General features: G+C 39.9%; 1 protein-coding gene across 3 annotated transcripts in view; it reads right to left on the bottom strand.

The window, feature by feature from the left end:
• Window positions 1-324: 324 nt before the first annotated feature.
• The window catches only part of UCHL3 (ubiquitin C-terminal hydrolase L3), a 34,821-nt gene continuing 14,165 nt past the window's right edge, over window positions 325-20,980 (bottom strand). For 2 of the 3 annotated variants that reach the window (XM_061630006.1, XM_061630007.1), the window contains 4 exons: window positions 10,880-11,107; window positions 6,066-6,141; window positions 926-984; window positions 325-544 (listed from right to left, as the gene is read on the bottom strand). In XM_061630006.1, the coding sequence (XP_061485990.1) occupies window positions 461-544; window positions 926-984; window positions 6,066-6,141; window positions 10,880-11,107 (447 nt within the window). In that variant the 3' untranslated portion in view covers window positions 325-460. The remainder of the gene's footprint in view (window positions 545-925; window positions 985-6,065; window positions 6,142-10,879; window positions 11,108-20,980) is intronic. The other variant, XM_061630008.1, reaches the window with a different exon arrangement.

Below are 20,980 nucleotides of genomic sequence, written 5' to 3'. Positions count from 1 at the left end.
TCTATCATACATTCATGTTGAGAACTGTATTATGTTAGTCAGTGAATGTGGCCTGTATCAATTTCTGTTATTGTAATGAAGTGTTCTTTGGCTGTGTGATCAGAGGAGTTACTATTGGCCATATCTAAGATACCCATGTTAACTCAGTACAATTCATCAGAAGGTGTCAATGCACAAGGATGATCAAGTTTACTTCCTTTTAGAAAAAAAAAGTGTGAGCTGATCCATGGTGCTTTGCATTATATTGTGATACTAACACAGCTACTCTTCTGGAATTTATTCATATAGGCATTCAAAATATTAGAAGAAACAGGCTACAAGAGATAAAGGACAGATCTGAAGTTTAATCCACGTCAACGTTATTTGGGAGGTATCAAAAATTGAGTCATCACTGCTTTATGGTAAAAGCATTATTTTGTTACAATACATTAAACAGTTTTCATCCTCATGCAAGAATAATTTAGGCTGCTACTAGCGCAATTGCATTGAACCTTAATTCATCTGGATCACGTTCCATGAATTTCTTGCATACTTCTACTGCATCCTATTAAGAAAAAACAACACATAAAGGTGTATAATCTCTTCTGTAAAACATACAGAATGTAAAACCCATCAATTATTGCCTGACTAACACCGGCAGTAGCGGTAGTGGTGGTGAGAATTCTGTATTAGTTTACCAGAGTTTTAGACTGATCAGAAGTGGAGTTTTAATCTGAACTGTAGTCATAAATATAATGCCAAGTATAAAATAATATTTGGTATGTCCAACTTTTAACAGTACTTGCAATTGAAGTTCACCTAAATTTATATATATACTATAACAGGTGTTTCAGAAGTTACCACAATAAATACTTTTTACCACCCACAACCACTTTGCTTTAAGAAATCTCAAAGCCTGGTGATACAAAACTCTTAAGATTCCTACCTCTAAAAAAGTGTCATTACTTGATTGTCCATGGTTTATTGGAAAAGGCTTCCGTCCATCTGTTGGAATATACAGCAAGAAAATTCTTAAGAACTTACTTAGAAAGCATCAAGTAGTAAACTTGATATGGATTCTCTATTTTCTTCATGTGACATTTATTTATTTATGAAATCTATATCAAACCCTATCTCCCAAAAGGAGCCCAGGGAGATATATACTACCACCAGCACCCCTCATGCTTTACAATAAAATGTGTTATAATTACATTGAACCCTTCAATATTTTCTCCACTATGCCTGGAAAAAGCACATGGATAGGAATAATCAAATGTTAAATACAGTCCTATATTACAATGTTATTCTTGCCATGTAGATACAACTGAAAAGACTGCCTTCATGCCAACTTTCCAGCTTAGCACTGTGGTGTGAAAACACACTTGCTAAATGAATGACTGTGCTCAACAGATAACAGACTGAGAAAATCTTGGGACCCCCTGCTAGCAGTAGTGAACACACTTAGTGTTTTAATGATCATTACTTTTTTGTAACAATCACTTTAAGCGATATTAAAGCGCTATTTTAATTCTGTTTTCGTTATATTACTGTTTAATTTGTAAACTGCCTTGAGAAGATGTTTAACTTTAAAAGGTGGTATAAAAATATTTAATATATTAATCACACTCAATCTAGAAATATACTCATTAGCAGCATATACCAATTCCACCGACACAAAATAATTAGGCATGAGAGTTGGGTATTGCTCTAGTTCTTCCTTTATAAACATATACACTAATTATAGCAATTTGAAAGCAGTGGCATTTTTCTGATAACTTACTGTTAGTGTCTCAAGTTGCAGATTAAAATTTGTAAAAACAAACAGAAAAACTCTCTTCTTAGGCCAGATAAAGATCCCTGTAGATCAGCATTCTGTCTCCAGCACTAGTGAGCCACATGCCTCTTAAGGTCAAACAGGGCATGAAGGCAAGAGCCCTTCCTTGCTCTATTTCACAATTCAGACATCCACTGCCTTTAGATACAGAGGTGCAATCTGGCTACCTGGTTAAGAGTCACAGTTCAATCCTTCACGGCAATTACTTTTTAAAGCTACTCAACACAGAGGCCAAATTCATGAAGCCAATTATGAGCCTGTTGAACATGCCAGGAAATATTGTTCTGTGTTCCATACCCAGTTTTAAGTTTCTTGTGTAAATTCATTTAGTTTGATAGCCATTTTTATTCCATCATGGACAAATTCTAAATTAGGTTCATATGAGGTATGCGCTTAAGACATTTTCAGTGTGTTTACTGCAGTGATCAACTTCTATATACACAGCAATCCAAGAGGCAGTTCTGCAATACACATTCTTGGTTGCATTCCACAGACTTAGAGTTGACCACCCACATTTTGCAAGCTAAGTTTTGATTCTCTTCCCAAGTCTGTTCTGGGAAATTGTTACCTATAAATATAAAATAGCTTTCTCTTTCGTTCTTCTTTCGGCAAAGTATAAGCTTTTTGTGTTTCTGTGGTCCTTCAGGATCCAAAAAGCAAACTGGTTAGACTAAAGGTGTAGAGTAACAGCAGATTTTAGGAACATTTTGAAGTACATTGTTGGTTCTATGGTTTCAAATCAAAAATGTTTTACTAATGAGTAGCAGCAGCTGTGAAGCAGTTCCTCTCCCAGGACTGTTTAATCAGATTTCATAGGAATTGCATCTGCAGCCTTCCATTTACAAGTTTTGCACTTGCAGGTTCCCTAATACTTGATACTATGCCGCCTCATGAAGGACCTTAGTCATATCTTCAAAATGATACTCTGCTACTTCAGTTTAATACCAATACAGGAAGCCCATCAATTACCCTAACAAAAACGGGGTGGCATCTCATGAAACTGGCATTTCTACTCCATGCCATTTGCTAGTGTTACAACATGACACTCATTATACAACCACGAGAGTGGCTGTATACTATAGTCTGCATGGATTTTTTGCATTCCGCAATGTTAAGTTGAAAATACCCCCCATGCCATTCTGATGCTTCCCATAAGCTCATTTCAAAACAAAGCCTTACAAAAATGAATTCAGAAACGCTTATTTAACAACCCTGTAAATTATCATGGCGATACACAAAACAGAACTGAGAGTTCACAAAGTGTAAAAAGAGAAACAGAAAACCCAGATCCGTTTTGGAGTTCTCATAATCTGTTGAAATGAATTAAAAACCAGCCATGTTCACAAAGTACCTGTAATCCTATTTTTGACCTTGCCCCATACTCTGACCTTCATTGTCTGCAGTTTAAAAGTTAAAAAAATGCCTGGCTGATTTTTAATTAATTTAAGAAATTTAGCATTTAACTCAGTGATAATGTCGGGCATGCTCAGTAAGAACCAACTGTCAGTGTTGTAAAAGCCAGAGTCACAGCTGCTTGGCTTGGCTAATCAGGGGGCCCCACCCACACCAGGCCTTTATTTCACTTGGGACAGCCATGGCTTCCCCCAAAGAATCCTGGGAAGTGTAGTTTGTGAAGGGTGCTGAGAGAAGACTCCTATTCCCCTGACAGAGCTCCAGTGGCCAGACTGGTTTAACAGTCAGCCGCTCCGATTGAAGCTCTGTGAGGGGAACAGGGCATCTCCTAGCAGTTCTCAGCACGCCTCACTAACTACACTTCCCAGGATTCTTTGGGAGAAGCCATGACTATCTAAAGGGAAATAAAGGTCTGGTGTGGATGTGGCCAGGGACGGCTTTAGTTTAAATTTGGGTGGGAGGCTACATGTGCCTGCTGTAGATTAAAAAGGTGGGGGAACCCCTGAAAAAGAAAGATACTGTTCACAATGTTTTACTTATGGAAAGGAAAGGGGCTTCCCCTCTGCCCAGTACCCACCCACCCAATCTCCTCTCCTCCCCTCCCCCCTCCTCCTCCCCTCCTTGCCCCTCCCACAGGTCAGTTTCACCTAGCCTAAGCATCATTGTACAAGAGTAAATCCCACTGAACTCAAAAAGCGTGCAAATGATCAAACCTCCCCTCCCCTCCTACTCCCTCCCTCTTGCCCCTTCCTCCCCCTCCTCCATCCCCTTCCAATCCCATCCTTTCCCCTCCTCTTCCTTCCCCCCCACCCTGGTGAGTTTTACCCATCCTAGGACTACGACCTGGGAGGCCAGGGTTTGAATCCCCACACAGCCATGAAGTTCACTGGGTGACCTTGGGCTAGTCACTGGGTTTTCATGGTAAGTGGTATTCAGAGGTAGTTTACCATTGCCTTCCTCTGAGGCTGAGAGGCAGTGACTGGCCCAAGGTCACCCAGTGAGCTTCATTTATTTACCGAAGCTGATAGAAGGCACTCCATGCCACCGAGGCAACCCCACCCAGGACAGGTTGGAGATCCACCATCCAGTCGGAAGAACCACCCACTAGCAGCATCTCAGTCTTCTCTGGATTGAGCCTCAGTTTATTAGCCCTCATCCAGTCCATTGTTGCAGCCAGGCACTGGTTCAGCACATTGACAGCCTCACCCTGAACAAGATGAAAAGGAGAAATAGAGCTGCATGTCATCAGCATACTGATGGCAATGCACTCCAAAGCTCCGGATGACTGCACCCAACGGTTTCATGTAGATGTTGAACAGCATGGGGGACAGAACTGACCCCTGTGGAACCCAACACTAGAGAAATCCTGAGCCGCCCCGGATAAAGTGGCCTCGGCATGGATGTTGACATCCCCCAGAACCAACAGTCTGGGGGATCTCGACAGTACACCCGAGACCACCTCCGTCAGCTCAGCTAGGGAGTTTGTTGGGCAACGGGGTGGGTGGTACACTAACAGAATCCGCAGTCTGTCCTGCTGACCCACTCCAGCAAACACTTCAGACCAGTAGTCACATGGACAGGGTGCTTGCAGAGGGAGATGGAGCTCCTATAGACCACAGCAACCCCCCTCCTGGACCTTCAGGTCTACCCTGATGCTGAACCAGGTACCCTGGTGGACATAGCTGGGAGAGACTGACTCCCCCTGCTCACCCACCCAGGTCTCAGTTATACATACCAGATCGGCTGCCTCATCCACAATTAAATCATGAATGAGGGAGATCTTGTTATGCACCGATCTGGCATTTAGAAGCAGCATCCAGAGGCCTGAGAGCTGGCTGATAGGGCAACCAACAAACCTGCAGGTGTGGGGAGGACCAGAACAAGGCACAGCTGTTAACTGCCTGGGCAGCGTTCCCCTTACCTGGCAAGTCCTCCTCACAATGCCATATCTTCCCTCAACCCGTCACTACACTGACTGGGACCCCCTCAAGTCTCCCCGCTTGGTTCTGAGTTCTCTCTTCCAGGCACATAACAAAAGACCTGCCAGTCCCACAAAAAGCCAGGAAATCTACAAAGCAGGAGCCACCTTAGCCAGCCAGCTTATGTATCCCCTCCAGGGAAGGGACAGGTGGACAAAAGCAGCAACAGCTGGCTGAGTACCTGGGGGCCTGGTCCTGCAAGATGTGGCAACCTGCAGCACAGAAGTCCAACAGGGAGAGTGCGGTGGTGGTAGCCAAGCAGCAGCAGCAAGCAAGCAGGCAGGCAGCTGCAGCTGATGGCTCTCCCTCTACCCTGGGCGATGGTAGTCCCCTTCTTCCTGCAGGCACTGGGTCTTCATGGCTATGTGGGGATTCGAACCCTGGTCTCCCAGGTCGTAGTCCAACACTCTAACCACTACACCACACTGGCTTTACCCAAGTAATATATCACAGCCAATATGGTGTAAGGGCTTATCCACTGGAGCATTACAGCGTGCTGTGATTTGCACTACAGCAGCAATAGGGCACTAAGCAAATAATCCATGGTACATTCAAGGTAGGGGAAAAACAACCATGAACTCATACATGCAATTTCTGAACTAAAACTGAAACCTGTTCATCAGGTTAAAGCTATGTGTTTATCCCTGAATTCTTATAACCATAGTTCTCAAAAGGAAGAACCTAATTAATTGACTGAGAAGTCATAGTGAATTAAAATGCAGACTAGCTTTTACTGAACCACCTTATCAGACTGCTGCTGTTGGCAGGCTAGATTTGAGTTAGTACTATCAAGAATGAGGTATTATTGCTTGTAGATGATAATTTGACAGCCTGCTTGAAATGAGAATAATTGCTCTTACCCAACTCGAAGAGATTGCCACCAACGTTTACTAATGCGATGAAGTGAAGATCTACTTTTTCATCTATACTTGGTGCCTGCGAGAGAATATGACAGGTGTGTAGCCTGTTAGTAGGAGTTAAAAGTCTGTTGGGAAGAGCCAGGGCTCAGTCTATGAAATCAACCTCAACATCAGATGTGAAATAATAAAGATATGTGCTTCTAAACACAGGAAAGCACACCTTCCCTCAATACTGAACCAGTTCACACCAACTTCTGGGATTAGGGACAGGGCTCCCACAAAACAGAAATCGGTTCAGCTCAGGCTTGAACTCTGGTACCTCTCCTTTTAGAACTTCAGCATTAAAGAGAAGAGTCCTGCCAAAAGAATGGAAGATGAAGAAGGAGGTACAGTGGCCATGACTGTACCTACAAAATGTATAAATTCTTCAAATAAATACAACTGTTTTGCTAAAATATACATTTCCAGCTAAACAAAAGTGTACCATCTCCCCTTCATTCACACCTGACATAGGTTCCAATCCTACACACTTAACTAGGAGTTCCATTGAACTCAATTGGGTGTACTTCTGAATAGACAGACATAATATTGTACTGTTAGTCTGCATTTTAAGTTTGTGTACAGAATTTTCATACCAAAATGGTACACAGCAGAGGCCATGGGGCAATACTAGGGAAAATAAAGTATGATGAAGTAGGAAATGGTACTTGAATTATCCTGGTATGAAAAGACACCATGCTATTTCTGTGTCCGATATCAGACTTGAAATGTGATTTTTATTGTGACATTTTTTTAGTAAGCTGCTTCGAGAGCCACTCAGAGCAATAAAGCAGGCTGTAAATATGCTCAATCAATAATAAATATGGCCAAGCCTTTTTTCACTATACATTTTACAGCCACACAATTTCCAAAATGCTAATGACAATTATTTATTTATTTATTGTATTTATATACCGCCCCATAGCCGAAGCTCTCTGGGTGGTTTACAGTAACTAAAAACATTAAAATTATGCTATAAGACTCGAACAAAAGATACAAAAGATACCATGAAGTCTGTCAAATCCAATTTTAACAACTTAGAATAGCTAGTCTGCAGCTTAAGAACTAGCAATACAAATTTAGAAAATTAACTGAAGCAAATATAACGCAGTAATTTAATTTCACCTGTGCTGGCCTGGAATACACAGTTCTTACCAAGTGATGGTCTAATGACCATCCAGTATACACTGTTCTTCATAACAACAGGTTTAGAAGTCAACTACAGTTTTTAAAAGTCTCACATTTCTGCTAAAAGGTCTTCAAGCATTCTCAGCGGTAAGTTGACATAACTAGCATGATGAAACTTTGGGTCAGTACATAGTTTACACCAGTGTGCTATTGCAAAAGCTAAGATTTCTCCAAACTTAACGTAATGACATGACAGTATAATAAGCAGATATACTGGTCGAAGCATTGAAGCTAAAGATTTGCATAATATGATCATATTAAGAAGGGAATTAACATTATCAAAAGGCTGGAACATGTTTTCTACAAAAGCAGGCACAAATACAGTTTGGAACTCTTCTTTTGGGGGGAGGAAGACAAAGAGGGAATGCGAGAATGGCATCAACATTACATGTTTAACTTGTTGCTGATTTTATTGTAATTTTATTGTAATATTGTATTTTAATCTTGTTTTGTTCACCGCCCAGAGAGCTACTCGCTATGGGTGGTTTAAAAATGAAATAAAATAAATAAATGATTTGACTGACTTTTCAGCCATTGCGACTTATAATTGCCAAATCCTGTACAGTGGCTTACATTGTTAGGAAAAAGGCAAATATTATCAGGAATATAGTCTCAAGATACTGCTCCCCTAAGAGTCAATATAATGGGGGGGCAGTTATGCTTTAAAGCTCAGAGCAGTTTGTGCATAATTAGCATTCAAATTCTGTATACCTACACATGGGCATATAATCTTGCTGTCTTTAGTAAGGGATTACATTAGAGACTTTCAGAATTTTCTCCTTGACCTGTTCTGCATCAGTTTTTTTTAAAAGTCTTTGCCCAACTTTATTTTAGTTTCAGGTCTCCTTCTGATCTTAAATTTTCATTGTTGCAGATTATCAGTCCTAATTTGGTGTTACTTTTAGAATAAGTTATAAATATGTTATCATGTAGCAGGCCTGAAAGTGTGCAAAAATGAAATGTACAGATCTACTAACTTCTGCAGAATTTAGTGTCTGTATGGACAAGAACAGTTGCTTGCAATTAGACAAAGAACACTTTTATATCAGTCATTTTCCCGACAATTGACAGCACACAGTTTTTCCTAAGAATCCTGACAAGAGGTCCCAAACCATTGCATTACCATGTTTTCTCTGTGGACCTCCTGTCGTCATCCCCTCTTCCACCAAGTGTTCATTATTTCAATGTTTTTAGCTTCAGATGGGATTACAACACAATTCTTGCATGTGTAGACTGGCACAGCACTTCAGTTTTGCCTTCTGTAACAGAATATGGCCCATGACTTCTTTTCTCTTATACCTTTCTGCCAGAGCTTGGAAAAGTTACTTTTTTTGAACTACAACTCCCATCAGCCCCAGCCAGCATGGCCACTGGATTGGGCTGGTGGGAGTTGTAGTTCAAAAAAGTAACTTCTCCAAGCTCTGCTTTCTGCTTCTGTATTGTATTTCCTGTCTTCACCTTCATCATTCCTTTCTCAAAACATAGTACTTCCTGGCATTAGCATTTCCATTTTTTTAAAAAAAATGCACTCAAGTGTACACTAAGTTTTTTTTAGTAAATATGTTAGAAGTGAAATTGCACATAGACTTTTATCATGGTGATCAACTGCTGCAGTTTTTCGTTTTAGCGTAGCATGGTTGGAAACCACGGCTGCATCATGTGCATGCGAGAGCACAATCCGTGTTTCAATAGAGCTCCCAGGTAGTGCTTCTGCCTGGCACATTCAGTTACAGAGCCACACTACACTTTTGTTCACAACTTTATATGTGAGAAAAAGACAAGGTTGTGGGGAAAACACAGCCGTCAGTTAAAATTGTGCTTGCAACGGATCACAGAAGACCGTTGCCTGCGCATTGTTAAAAGGTCCTTGTCTTATAGAGTTAAGAAGATACCATACAAACCATAGGGATGTGTACAGATGTGTAGCCTAAGGACAGAGAAGTAGTAATGTATGAAGACTGAGTTCCTTCCCCATCCTCACCCCTAGCTTGTTTGGCTGTGATTGTGTAGAAATAGGGGCACCTATTTCATCAAATCTGGGAATGTCAATGCCATTTATATATGCACCCTGGAACTAGCTATATGTACACATTTGTCAACTCGAGCCCCGAAAGTAACATTTGATTCAGCAGAAGGTGACTGTTGGTTAGTGCTGTTAGATGTAATCAGATCAATAGGAATAATAAATTTGTATAATGGCTGCTGCCATCTTAAATGCACATTTGCATGTAGTTTGTTCCTCTGAAGGGCACTGCAAAGAGATCTCACAGATAGACTCCACCCGATTATCAACCATTAACCCATACAAACTTCCCATCTGGCCTAGCAAAGCAGTATAGGAAGGCAAGGCGAACAGACACCAACTTCCTAGAAGAGAAGTGCCAGCTATTGAAAATAAGTAGACGCGGATCCAAAGTGGGTGTCAAATGAGCAGAAGACACCTTTATATGTGCAAGGGTGGTTTTCCAATTTTCAGCAATTCCCCTTTCCTGCTTCAGCTCTGTCCACTTCCCAAGCTGTTCTAATCCAAGGGGCCTTCCAACATGTATGAGCAGATTTTACTAAGGGCACAGGGGACAACAGAGAGAAGAGAGAGCCAGGAAAGCCAGTTTGGTTTTAACCTTGGAAAAAAAACCTAGCTAATTGTTGTTATCCTATTCTATGAATAGTGAAAGATCTTACAACAGCTTTAGTTTGTTGTTCTTAAATTAATTTTAACGCTTATATTATAAGCCTCTCTTTTTTTTTTAGCCAAACAGTGCCCCCAAATAGAATTTTAAAAACCCTTTAAAATGTGTTATCGATACCACACACAGACAGTGTTCAGGTCCTCCTCCTGGTCACAAGGCATCTCCCAAGCTAGAAGGTGATGAGTACCATTATTCCTAAGCAGGAAAAAGATTAACATTTGAACACATAATGCAGACTGATATAATCAAAGATATGGGAATTTTTTAAAACTCTTGCGAAAGCAGTTTAAGTTGCAGAAAAATATTGGTTCATTAGTATAATTCAAAATGCCTTTTAAAAAAGAAAGGAAAAAGATCAGCAAAGATTGAAGAGTAATAAATAAGAGATTGGATGATTTTTATTGTTAACCAGAAGATTTTATTTCCATTTGCAGTAAAAAAAAATCAGGATGCCAATAGAACATTTAAACCATATTGTGCATTTCTGCTGAAAAATCAAGATTAGGAAGAGCAGAAGAATATTGGAAAGCACACAGACCACTGGGCCCTTGATAAAGCAAAGGGACTGTCATTCAGATGTGAAAGAAATGGATTTGGCACAGAACTAAAAAATTAGCAGGCCCAATGAAACACCAAGATAAGAGCAACCAGATGTCAGATGGGAAAAAATGTATGAAAACAAGTAGTAGTTCCTATTAGAAGTGGCCTTCTTAGCCATTTGATATTTGTCATTACGAGAGTCCATTGATGATGATTTAAGACAGCAAAGCATAGTGGATATGTGCTTACTATATCAAAATGCCCTAAAGGGAATTCAGAACCAAATAGTAGTACCATTAAACCTAAATGTTGAGGAGGTCTGCCACAAAGAAGAGATGGAAGAATAACTACACTTACAAAAGAATGGAGCCCTATAGATGATAGGGGTATTGTGGGCCGCCAACGCTGAAGGCAGACAGGTGGACTTGTAGCCTTTACAGTGCTTGTAGTTTTTGCAGAGGCTACATGATTACATCTGATCAGTGTCAAGGATGCGGAGCGACGCAAGGGCGAGGCCTTCATTTTGCAGTGGCTAAACTGAGGTTGTGATGAAGAGGATGGTGAGGGCAGCGAGGATGACGACGACTACACAAATATTAAAAAAAAGAAGACAGCCTTAACCCACTTTAGAGGTAACTATACAGTTACTTTCATTTTATTTTTAAAATTTATACCCTGCTTTTCACCACATCTGGGTCTCCAAGTGGCTTACAATTTTAAAACCATACAATATATAAAATCTAATCACATAAGTTCACATAATCATATAAAACAACATTCATGGTTCAAAGGCCTCTGAAATAAAGCAAGTTTTAACCTGGCATCTGAAATTTATAGCAGGGACAGTGCCTATCCAATTTCTAATGGGAGGCAATTCCAGAGTTGGGCCTACTGAAGACAACTCCTCCCTGACATGACTTCTGGTCCATTGGGGATGACTAATAGGGCTCCCCCAGATGATCTTAGTGATCGACCGGGGACATAAGGCATAAAGCAGTCCTTAAGATATCCTGGGCCTAACTTGTTCAGGGATTTGTACAATACAGTACAAGAATCTTCAATCTGGCCAGTGCAGTCTTTTAACACTGGTGTCATGTGTTGCTGGTACTCTGTTCCCAACACTAGTCTAGTCACAGCATTCTGCACTAGCTGAAGCTTCCAGAGCAGCCCCAAGGGCAGCCCCACATAAGTTATATATACACCAAATGGACAAACATTTAAATGAAGATATCAAAGAGCTGTTATGGTCTAAAAGAACAGTTGCACTGCTCTATTTTTAGGAAAAATATAAGTGTTGTCCTTAATCTAATCAGGTCAAGGCTATCCAAACCATTAGCAAATGCAATTTCAGTCATCCTGTGGCAATAATCTCCCAAAATTTTATCTTCCCATCATTCTGTTATGTGGTAACTCAGGGACAGGGAGAAGAGAAGTAAAGTAGCTCTACCAGAGTTTACCCCTTCACAGGATGGGCACTCTAGTGCTGGAAAGGCAGACAAACAGCTGTCGAAGACTAAACATCCACAAAATTATAGACTTCTCCCCCTTCCCCCCCCCCTGTGTAGGTGTGGATTGGTCACCTTTTTAAAATAATCTTGAGGAGCAGGGAGGCCAAGCTTTGATGCTCATTACAGGAAAGATTTAATCAGGGCCAATTTATACAACCAACAGGATCAAGTAGTAAAACTTTTTCAGGGCTGTACAATCTTAAATTACCTGGGAAAGGGATTATGTATCTGAATGCATCCTCTTGAGGTATGTAGAAAAACAGCATGTCAAGGAGAAGGGCTCAAGTCTATCCTTCTCTCCTCCAAATTAGTTATCCCACACTAGGGAGAGTCCAGTAGAAGTTACAATACTCAATCCTAACTCCAACAGGTGTCACTGACATCTGCACAACTTTTTGCCATAGAACTACTGAAACACAATGGACGTGTCACCTGTTCAAGAAGTCTGGTCAACTCTCAATCTGAGCTTTGAAAGAGTATATAGTCTAGACCAGCAGCACTTTGAAAATGGGATGGCCTGCATACATTTCCTTCCAATAGCAATTTCTTACCTGGTTTTCAAAACTGGACTAATGGTTTTCCCTATCCTAATAGCACCAATTAGTGTACTTGCATTTCAGAGGCACAAAAAGCTGGGATCAGAACCACAGAATAGTTGAGTTGGAAGGTGTCTAAGGCCATCAAGTCAAACCCCCTGCTCAATGCATAAATCCAAGTTAAAGCATACCTGAAAGGTGGCTGTCCAGCTGCCTCTTGAACGCCTCCAGTGATGGAGAGCCCACCACCTCCCTAGGTAATTGGCTCCATTGTCATACTACTGTAGGGAGAAGTGCTTGCCTATTCATGAAGCCCAAAGGTATCACCATAAATTCTTTCTTCCCAAAATGCTGTCAGGCTTTGTGGTGGACACATTTTGCTCGAAAGACAGCTAAGTCTCATTAAGGAGAGTTCATTTGTTCCCTTGAAATGTATGCTATGGGACAAATAGCTACTGAACGTATGTAGCTCCTGTGGCCACTAGCGCCTATGCAGCAGAGCAGCTAAGGGGTTTTCCCTCTTACCATCAGGGAATTCTAGGTGCCACACTTCTACCCACAACTCCAAACCTTACCTACATAAAAACACACAAGACTCAGAACCCAATTCTTTAGAAATAGTATCGGAGTGGAACTGCAAGTGGTACTATAACATCTTGGAGAGGAAAATGGTTTCTGGGCACTTTTAATATGTAGGTTTGGACAGGCTCCAATTACAGCTTATCTATATATTTAAGCTCAATTCTGATTATCATGGTAGCAGAACTATGGCTGTCCTGAAGTGAAAAGCTCTCCTCTCACCCACGGAGCAGAATGAAGAAGAAAGGGGAGGGGGACTGAAAGCCAGAGTCTTCCTGCAGCTTATTCACAACCTCATACACCTTTTTGATCCTGAGGACCACATTCTGTGCGGAGGTGCACAATATTCAGACACAAAAGACAGACAGACAAAGGGGGAGATTCATGATGGGATCTCAGCAATCCCACAGCATGCCTCCCCACTGATTGGTTCTTGGGGAAACTCCTTGGCTCTTCTCAGTGCCAACCAGCTGGGCAGCGTGGAGGCGGTGATGGGCAGAGATTCCAGAGCATGCCTTCTCCCTCCCTGCCCCCAGACAATTTGCAATGCACTCTCCTCAGCCTACCAATACCTGCCTGGTGGGCCGAGGAGAATGCGATTGCTGGAGAAAGGCACATGAGGAGAGTGATCCCTGTGCCTCCTACCTGCCTTATGTAAATCATGGTCTCCGCAGCCTGCCAAAAAGGGTTTTGGCAAGCTGAGAGGAACACGGGAAATTCATCAGTGACAAGGGGGACTGCGCAATCCATGGTGTACTTCAAGAAGGCCCGTGCGGGCTGCATGCACCCCGTGGGCCATGAGTTGCCCACCTGTGACCTAAATGGTTGACATCTGAATGGGGTCAACAGGCCTTCAGAACCCCTCAACTTAAGAGACCCTAATGGGCAATTCATTGCATATTTAATCCTTTCAGAACCAGTAAAGGTTCATTGATAGATCTTTAGGCATGAAATGCTCAAAGTCTTCTCATAACTGAAATACCAAAGCAAGATAAAGAAAACAAAGCTTAACAGGCTAACACCTCAGCCTTATTTGGCAAGAAAAGTTTGTTTTCCTTGTACATGAATTGTTTACCTAGAAACACAATAAAATCAAGCTTTGCCAAGACAAGAACTTAGTTTTGCCTGGTTAACACTCAACAGGAAATAGCTTTACAGCATGTGCACTTTGCTCTGAAAAACAAGGTTCAAGGAATCAACAATGACAGTTCCATCAAGACAGAAGACTAGGCCAACCATGAAATACATGGTGTTTTGTTTTTAAAAAACCAATTAGATCACTCAGACTTAAAACAAAAATATATTTTCTGATGTTACATTTCAATTAAACTGTACAAGTTAAACCATTAGATTATCCTGGCCTTCATTCAATTAATTTATATATGATTTCCATTAATCTAACTTTAATTCATACAAAGTTTTGCTACACGCAGATTGGTCTCTACGCACATACACAGATGACTCTCAGGGGCCCACACTTTGAGCTTTCACATTTAATAAAGAACTTCTAGCCCTTGCAGAAAACAGGAAGCATCCACCATTCAAAGCAATTGCTTTGCGAAATACACACCAGCTCTCACCTTTCAGTGTCTTTAGCCAATGAATGTCAGAACTGTGATTGACAAATGCTAGAGAGAAACTTAAAATGACACAAGCCTAAAGAAAGACTCCAAAACAGTGCGTAGCATAAGGATGAAGTCTGCTGCTCTGAAAGTGTCCCCTACGTGTTCATACATAAATGAATGTCTTGAAAAGGCTATCATATATTAGTACATGTGTGCAGTCCACTGATCTTCTTGGCATCACTCACAAAAGATACAAATTTGCATACACTTTGTGTCATATGCAAATTTGTATCCTGTTTTGCAGGTGGGGTTGGAGGGTTCCAAAACAAATGTTTCACAAGTAGTCAGATGTCCGCTTCCGGGAAGGGTGACTTAGCCTGTGCCTGCTTTTGAGACGGGCTCCTGCCTCAAAAGAAGCTTATTCAGATATATCAGTCAGATTTTTTTTTTTTTTTGACTGATTAAACTTCTCCCGGGTAGGGAGAAACGAAGAGATTAACCTCAAAGCCTATTTTTGTTGGGACGACCAGATCTCATTAATTTGTGGGACGAGGTCCAGCCGACGAAGGTGGGACGGATTTTCAACAACAAGCTCTATCTGATAAAGCGAACGTTCATCTTTTCTTCAAAGAGAGAACGCACTAACAGGCAAGCACCCTTCTTTCTATATTTTTCTTTTACTTGACTTAAATTGTTGCTGTTTAAAAGAGATTTGCCAGATTGATCAGTTTTTGACATCTCACCGGGGAGCCATAACTTCTCTCTGCTATTCACTAATTAATAGCTTATCTCTGTTTTTGTTGCAAAAAGCTGTCCTGGATTTGCACCCTAAAGATATACACGGAAGAGGGATTTCTATTCCTGATTTTTATTCTGAAGAATATTATATTGTCTGAGATTACTTTTTTCCTAGTTCATTTTATTTTGACGAATCTGTTTTCTCACGACGCCATTAATTGTTTCGATCCTGGGAACTGCATTTTGTTTACTTAAGCATGGAGAGATAAGGCTGTCTGTTCTGTTTACGCTGTGATGTCACCAAGTTTGGAGTATTAACCCAATTGTTGCTGAAATAAGAAGTGGTTCTTTTATATTTTTCTTTTAAAATGGCAATTAAGAAAGTGGCTGAGAACCTGGAAGTATCTATGTTTCAGAAAATAATGGATGAAATTGAGATAACGAAACGAACCCTGCGACAGGGTTGTAAGGAGCTGAAAATTGAAATGAGCAAAATGATAGGGGTCCCTGTGAGAGAGGAGACTCTGGAGACTGGAACAAACGTGGAACAGGAAAAAGACCTGCGACAGGGTTGTAAGGAGCCGAAAATTGAATTGAGTAAAATGACACAGGAGCTTAAAGAAATAGGGGTCCCTGTGAGAGAGGAGACCCTGGAGACTGGAATAATTGAATTGAGCAAAATGTCACAGGAGCTTAAAGAAATAGGGGTCCCTGTGAGAGAGGAGACCCTGGAGACTGGAATAATTGAATTGAGCAAAATGTCACAGGAGCTTAAAGAAATAGGGGTCCCTGTGAGAGAGGAGACCATGGAGACTGGAACAAACGTGGAACAGGAAAAAGATTTGAAGCTTATGGATTTTAGAAATAAAATCTATTGTTTGGAATTTAATGTTATCTCTGAAGAAACTAAGGAAGATTCTAGAGAGAAAGTTATCAATGGCATGGATAATCTTCTGGACTGGAATGATGTGATGGATGGAATTAACTGCAGCCATGTGACAATGGAAAAACTTTCAAGAGATGAGCCAGTGCATTTTGAAAAAAAGAACAGAGATATGATCTTACAGCAGTATTTCAGCAACCTATTCAGAATGGTTGGCAAGATAATATCTGGGATAGAGGTAATTCCCATCAGACTCTTATTGTATGACTATGGTTATGACAGCAAGATTATTATGGAATACTGATAATGGAAGATTGGACACTGAAATTACTGGATTTAACAGGACTATCGGAAGATTGGACACTGAAATTACTGGATTTAACAGGACTATCGAAGATGGAAGATGGAAGATGGAACTAATAGGGATAATAGAATAATGGCTATTGAAATTATTGAACCTAACAGATTCTGATGAGACGGATTGTTTGAAATGTTTATTTTGACTATGGTTATGACAATAAGATTATTATAATTAGTAATGAGATGGATTAATTAATATGCTTATTTGGAAAAAAATTGATAGATATATTTCTTAAAGAACTGAAACCTCTCTTTGACTTTTTGTGGAAAGAACAAAGTAATGTTTATGAGATCTGATGATTAAGTAAGATAACTATTGGAGGAAAGTGATTTTATAATATGATTTAAGAGACAGGATTGTTATATATTATAGACTTATAACTGATTTGATATGTGACAAATGGGAAGTCAATATTTTATTCTTTATTTTTTTTTTCTTTTTGTTCAATTATTTTTGATTTTGTTTTTTGTCTTTGAATGTTTAGTTTTGTATGTTGTATGAAAATTTGAATAAAAATTATTAAAAAAAAAAACAAGTAGTCAGATGTCCGACAGAATGCCAACAGCTGACACTTTCTCCATAATTATATTTCCATACTAGAAAAGGCTTAACCTGTTCAATTTCTGCCTGCCATACAACTATTAAAGGCATAAGAACCTTGCTTTCTGTCATGGACAATCAACATAATAGCCCCCCTGTCCACTGCATTGCCCTAAATACACACATACACACCAGAAGGTGCCAAGAGATTGGATAATAGCTCTGGACTACACTATTAGTAGTTGTTATACACTACTCTCTCAGCACACCTACGCCAGCAAAGTAGTCAGTACTGGGCTATTGATGTGACACGTGCTTTCTCAACCACAGTACTCTGCAAATCCTGGGTTTCTCAATTATTTTCTCTGGATGGAGAAGATGAAAATGGCTTCAAAGTGACTTACAAAGTCGCACCTCTGATGTCTGGAAAAATAACTTTTGGGGTCACTTCAAGACTGCTACGCACATTCATTAAGTATATCTGTAAGGAACTCCCACAAATACATCTCTATGCTGCAAGGACAGTCACAGTTTAAGAAGTCTATTCTCTTCATTTTAATGCACATTCCAAGCATGTAGCCAGTGTCCATTCTTCATAGGCCCAATTAGGAAAAATGATGACGACTTGCTTAACATTTTGGGATGCTATGGTAATCAACCAACTAATTATTATTCCTAGAAATCTGACATTTTTAGGTAATATTAATATAGGAACCAGTCAGACCATTTGCCTACCTACACAGTATTGTCTATATTGACTGGCAGTGGTTGTTCAGGATTTCAGACAGGGGACTTTCCCAGATGCTGCAGTTTGAACCTGGGACCATCTGTATGTAAAGTATGTGGTTAACTATTGAGGGGTCCTTTTGGAAAGAAGGGCAGGACATAAAGTTAATAAAATAAATAAAAATACAGCAAACTATGCTTGGTTAAACAGCCCAAGCTGTGGAAAAATTCACTTCGAAAGTTTTTTTGCTTGATATGAAATATTCTGTGGGTAAAGCACATCTTCCTTGTGGATGTGTAATTCAATCTAATATACAGGCACGGTTGTGTACATTCTGCACAGGATAGGGTGCAATTCAGTATTTAGAGCAGAACTGCATTTCCTGAGCTTCCTTGTAAAATAGGAAATTGCTAGCTACAAAGTTTTGGCTTTAAGTTCACTTTACGAACAAAGGAATAGCTATTCTTTGAACTTGTGCCAAATAAATTAAAGAGGCAACTAACATTAAAAAGGAGAGGCAACTAGGAAGATTAACTTTGCATCTATGCCGTTCAAGAATCCCAAAGTTTGGTGACATTCTGCTCACTTGGAAAATATGAGTGCACAAAAGTAGCCCCAGGACTCCCAACATCTGAGTATTTTACATAATTATTTTGGAAATATAGTTTAAACATTCCCAGGTTGAGCAGATTAGGGATATACAAAATATTAACCTGCTTTATGTCAGTTAAGTAGCCCTTAAAGTTTTTTTGTGCATCAAAACATTGGCTTGGTTCAGATGATTCCCCATAGTTTCAGAAATGAGAAGTGAGCCAGCAGTAGTTTTATGTTTGTCCTCCAAGACAGAATCAGACCACAGTTTAAAATGCATTTCCAATACTGGTTTGAAAGACAAATGCAAACCATGGCTTGGAAATTTGGATATCACAAATATTATGGTCTGTCCTGAAGCGGAAACTGTACATGAAGCCATGTGTAGAACAGGGAAAGAACTCATGAACCATGGCATGGAGGTCTTTCTGAACCAGGCCACTAAGAAAAAGCGCTCTCTCTCTCTCTCTCTCTCTAATTATTTATTATTTTATTCAAATCCCACCCTTCTACCTAGCAGGATCCCAGGGCAGCATATATACCTAGAATAGGTGTAGGCAAAGGTAGATAGGGATATACTAGTAAATGAGAGATTTGCAATAGACCAAGCCTTTGCTATTGCTTAATGAGAGTAAAAACTTTTTTCAAATTAGCCTGCTGAAATTAACAACTTGAGACAGGGAAGGGAAGGATGAGAACCACGAATGGATTTTTGTTGTTGTTGCTTTTCTGGTTGATACTGAACAATAAATTTTAAAAACGGGTTGTGAGCTCAATTCTGGTACTAAAAATGCATTTGTGGACTGTGATGCACTTAGAAATACCTGTTCCTTAATTCTAAATCTGCCCCTCTTTCTAACCAGTATTTTGTACTTGGCTCCAGCTGGTGGACCCTTGGTGTTCTAGGAAAAATAAAGTAGATCCTGACCACTTCTGATCTAGAAAATGGTAAAGCAAAATATTTTCTGCTTCACTGGAACAAAATTTTAAAATCTACAGTCTTTCCAAAGTTACAACTTTTTTGTTCTACAACCACACACACATTATGGATTTCAAACTCATTAATTCTCTTCCTCTGAATGAATTGTGTTCATTTTAGTATGGCTAGTCTTTTAGATAAATCTAATCTAAGCTGTTTTAATTTCAAATGCAGAAAAAAAAATTGATTACTAAGATCAATTTGTTCAAGGCAGTGCTTGAGTTCTCAAATTATGGTTCCACTTTGACCACATAGATTCAGTATAAATTACTCTAACAACATTATCCATTTTAAGAATATATTGCTATGTTCATTATTTCCTTTGTACAATAGCACAGATATATCTTCAGCAATCTAATAGGATGAAAGCAATGTGTCAAATTAATAGACTGCTGACTTTTAAGTGGGATCTGAAATAGAAGCATGTATATCCAGCACAGTACAGTACAGTAATTCTTTCATTTTTGAGTGTTTTATATTTGGAACAAAACAGAATTTACTGTTAGAAGGCATTAAAGTAACAGAAGTTATTTAAAAAGGAAATAATCTTATAACAGAAGAGAGAGAGAACAAATGTCCTCAAGAAGGCCACATGACCTGTTCACGATAACATCATGACAACACACGAAGAAGGGGGGTTGGGAAATCCAAATCCGAGTTTGTAGTTTGCCTTGCTCCAGACAATTCACAAGCAGTGGTGATTTATTCTTAGCTTACCAATCATAGTTTGTCTGGGGGCAACAAACCTCAAGCCCAGCTTTAAACACTCCAAGCCAAACCATGGCTTAGATCCAGATAGCACAGCATCAGAATGACTGAGAGAAACGAAGTAGTTAGTATTATTACTACAAGTACCTGCATACTTGGCATTCACATTTAGTCATGATTTGGCTTAGCGTTTCATGTGAATTCATTCTTCAGAGGGAGATGTGGGGAAGGAGCCACATGACACTGCAGCCTACTACAACCACAGTTAACGTAATTGGCCTTAAGGAAGCCCAAAATAATCCAGAATCTGATCAAAGGAATCACAACTAGGAAGCAACTTTAATATTACACCAAGTGTGTCCTAGACATATGTACCACTGCATCTCCTTTTAATGCAAGCATAACATCTCCTCAGTATTGGCATACATACAGTAATTCTGACATTGCTATGACAGCAATTGCTCGGTCCCATTTCAAATACTGGTTTGCTAGCACAACAACTGGACTGTCACAATTTGTACTCTCGATTGTTAAATGGATGTTTCTATGACTCCCAAGCTATATCCAGGAGTTACCTAAAAAAATCAGTACAATGAAAATATGGATCACATTTTGCAGCTGTGCACATCCACTCATAAGATTGCTCTTTGTTAACTCTATATAAGTTAAAAAATGTCTAGCCAGTAGAATTTAAAAATTTAGTATGGAGTACAGAATCCTAGGCTAAGAGTTACACAGCACAA

This window comes from Rhineura floridana, chromosome 5 (genome assembly GCF_030035675.1).
Source record: "Rhineura floridana isolate rRhiFlo1 chromosome 5, rRhiFlo1.hap2, whole genome shotgun sequence".
In the NCBI taxonomy this organism is placed as follows: Eukaryota; Metazoa; Chordata; class Lepidosauria; order Squamata; family Rhineuridae; genus Rhineura; species Rhineura floridana.
This window is presented reverse-complemented; position numbering and strand designations above follow the sequence as displayed.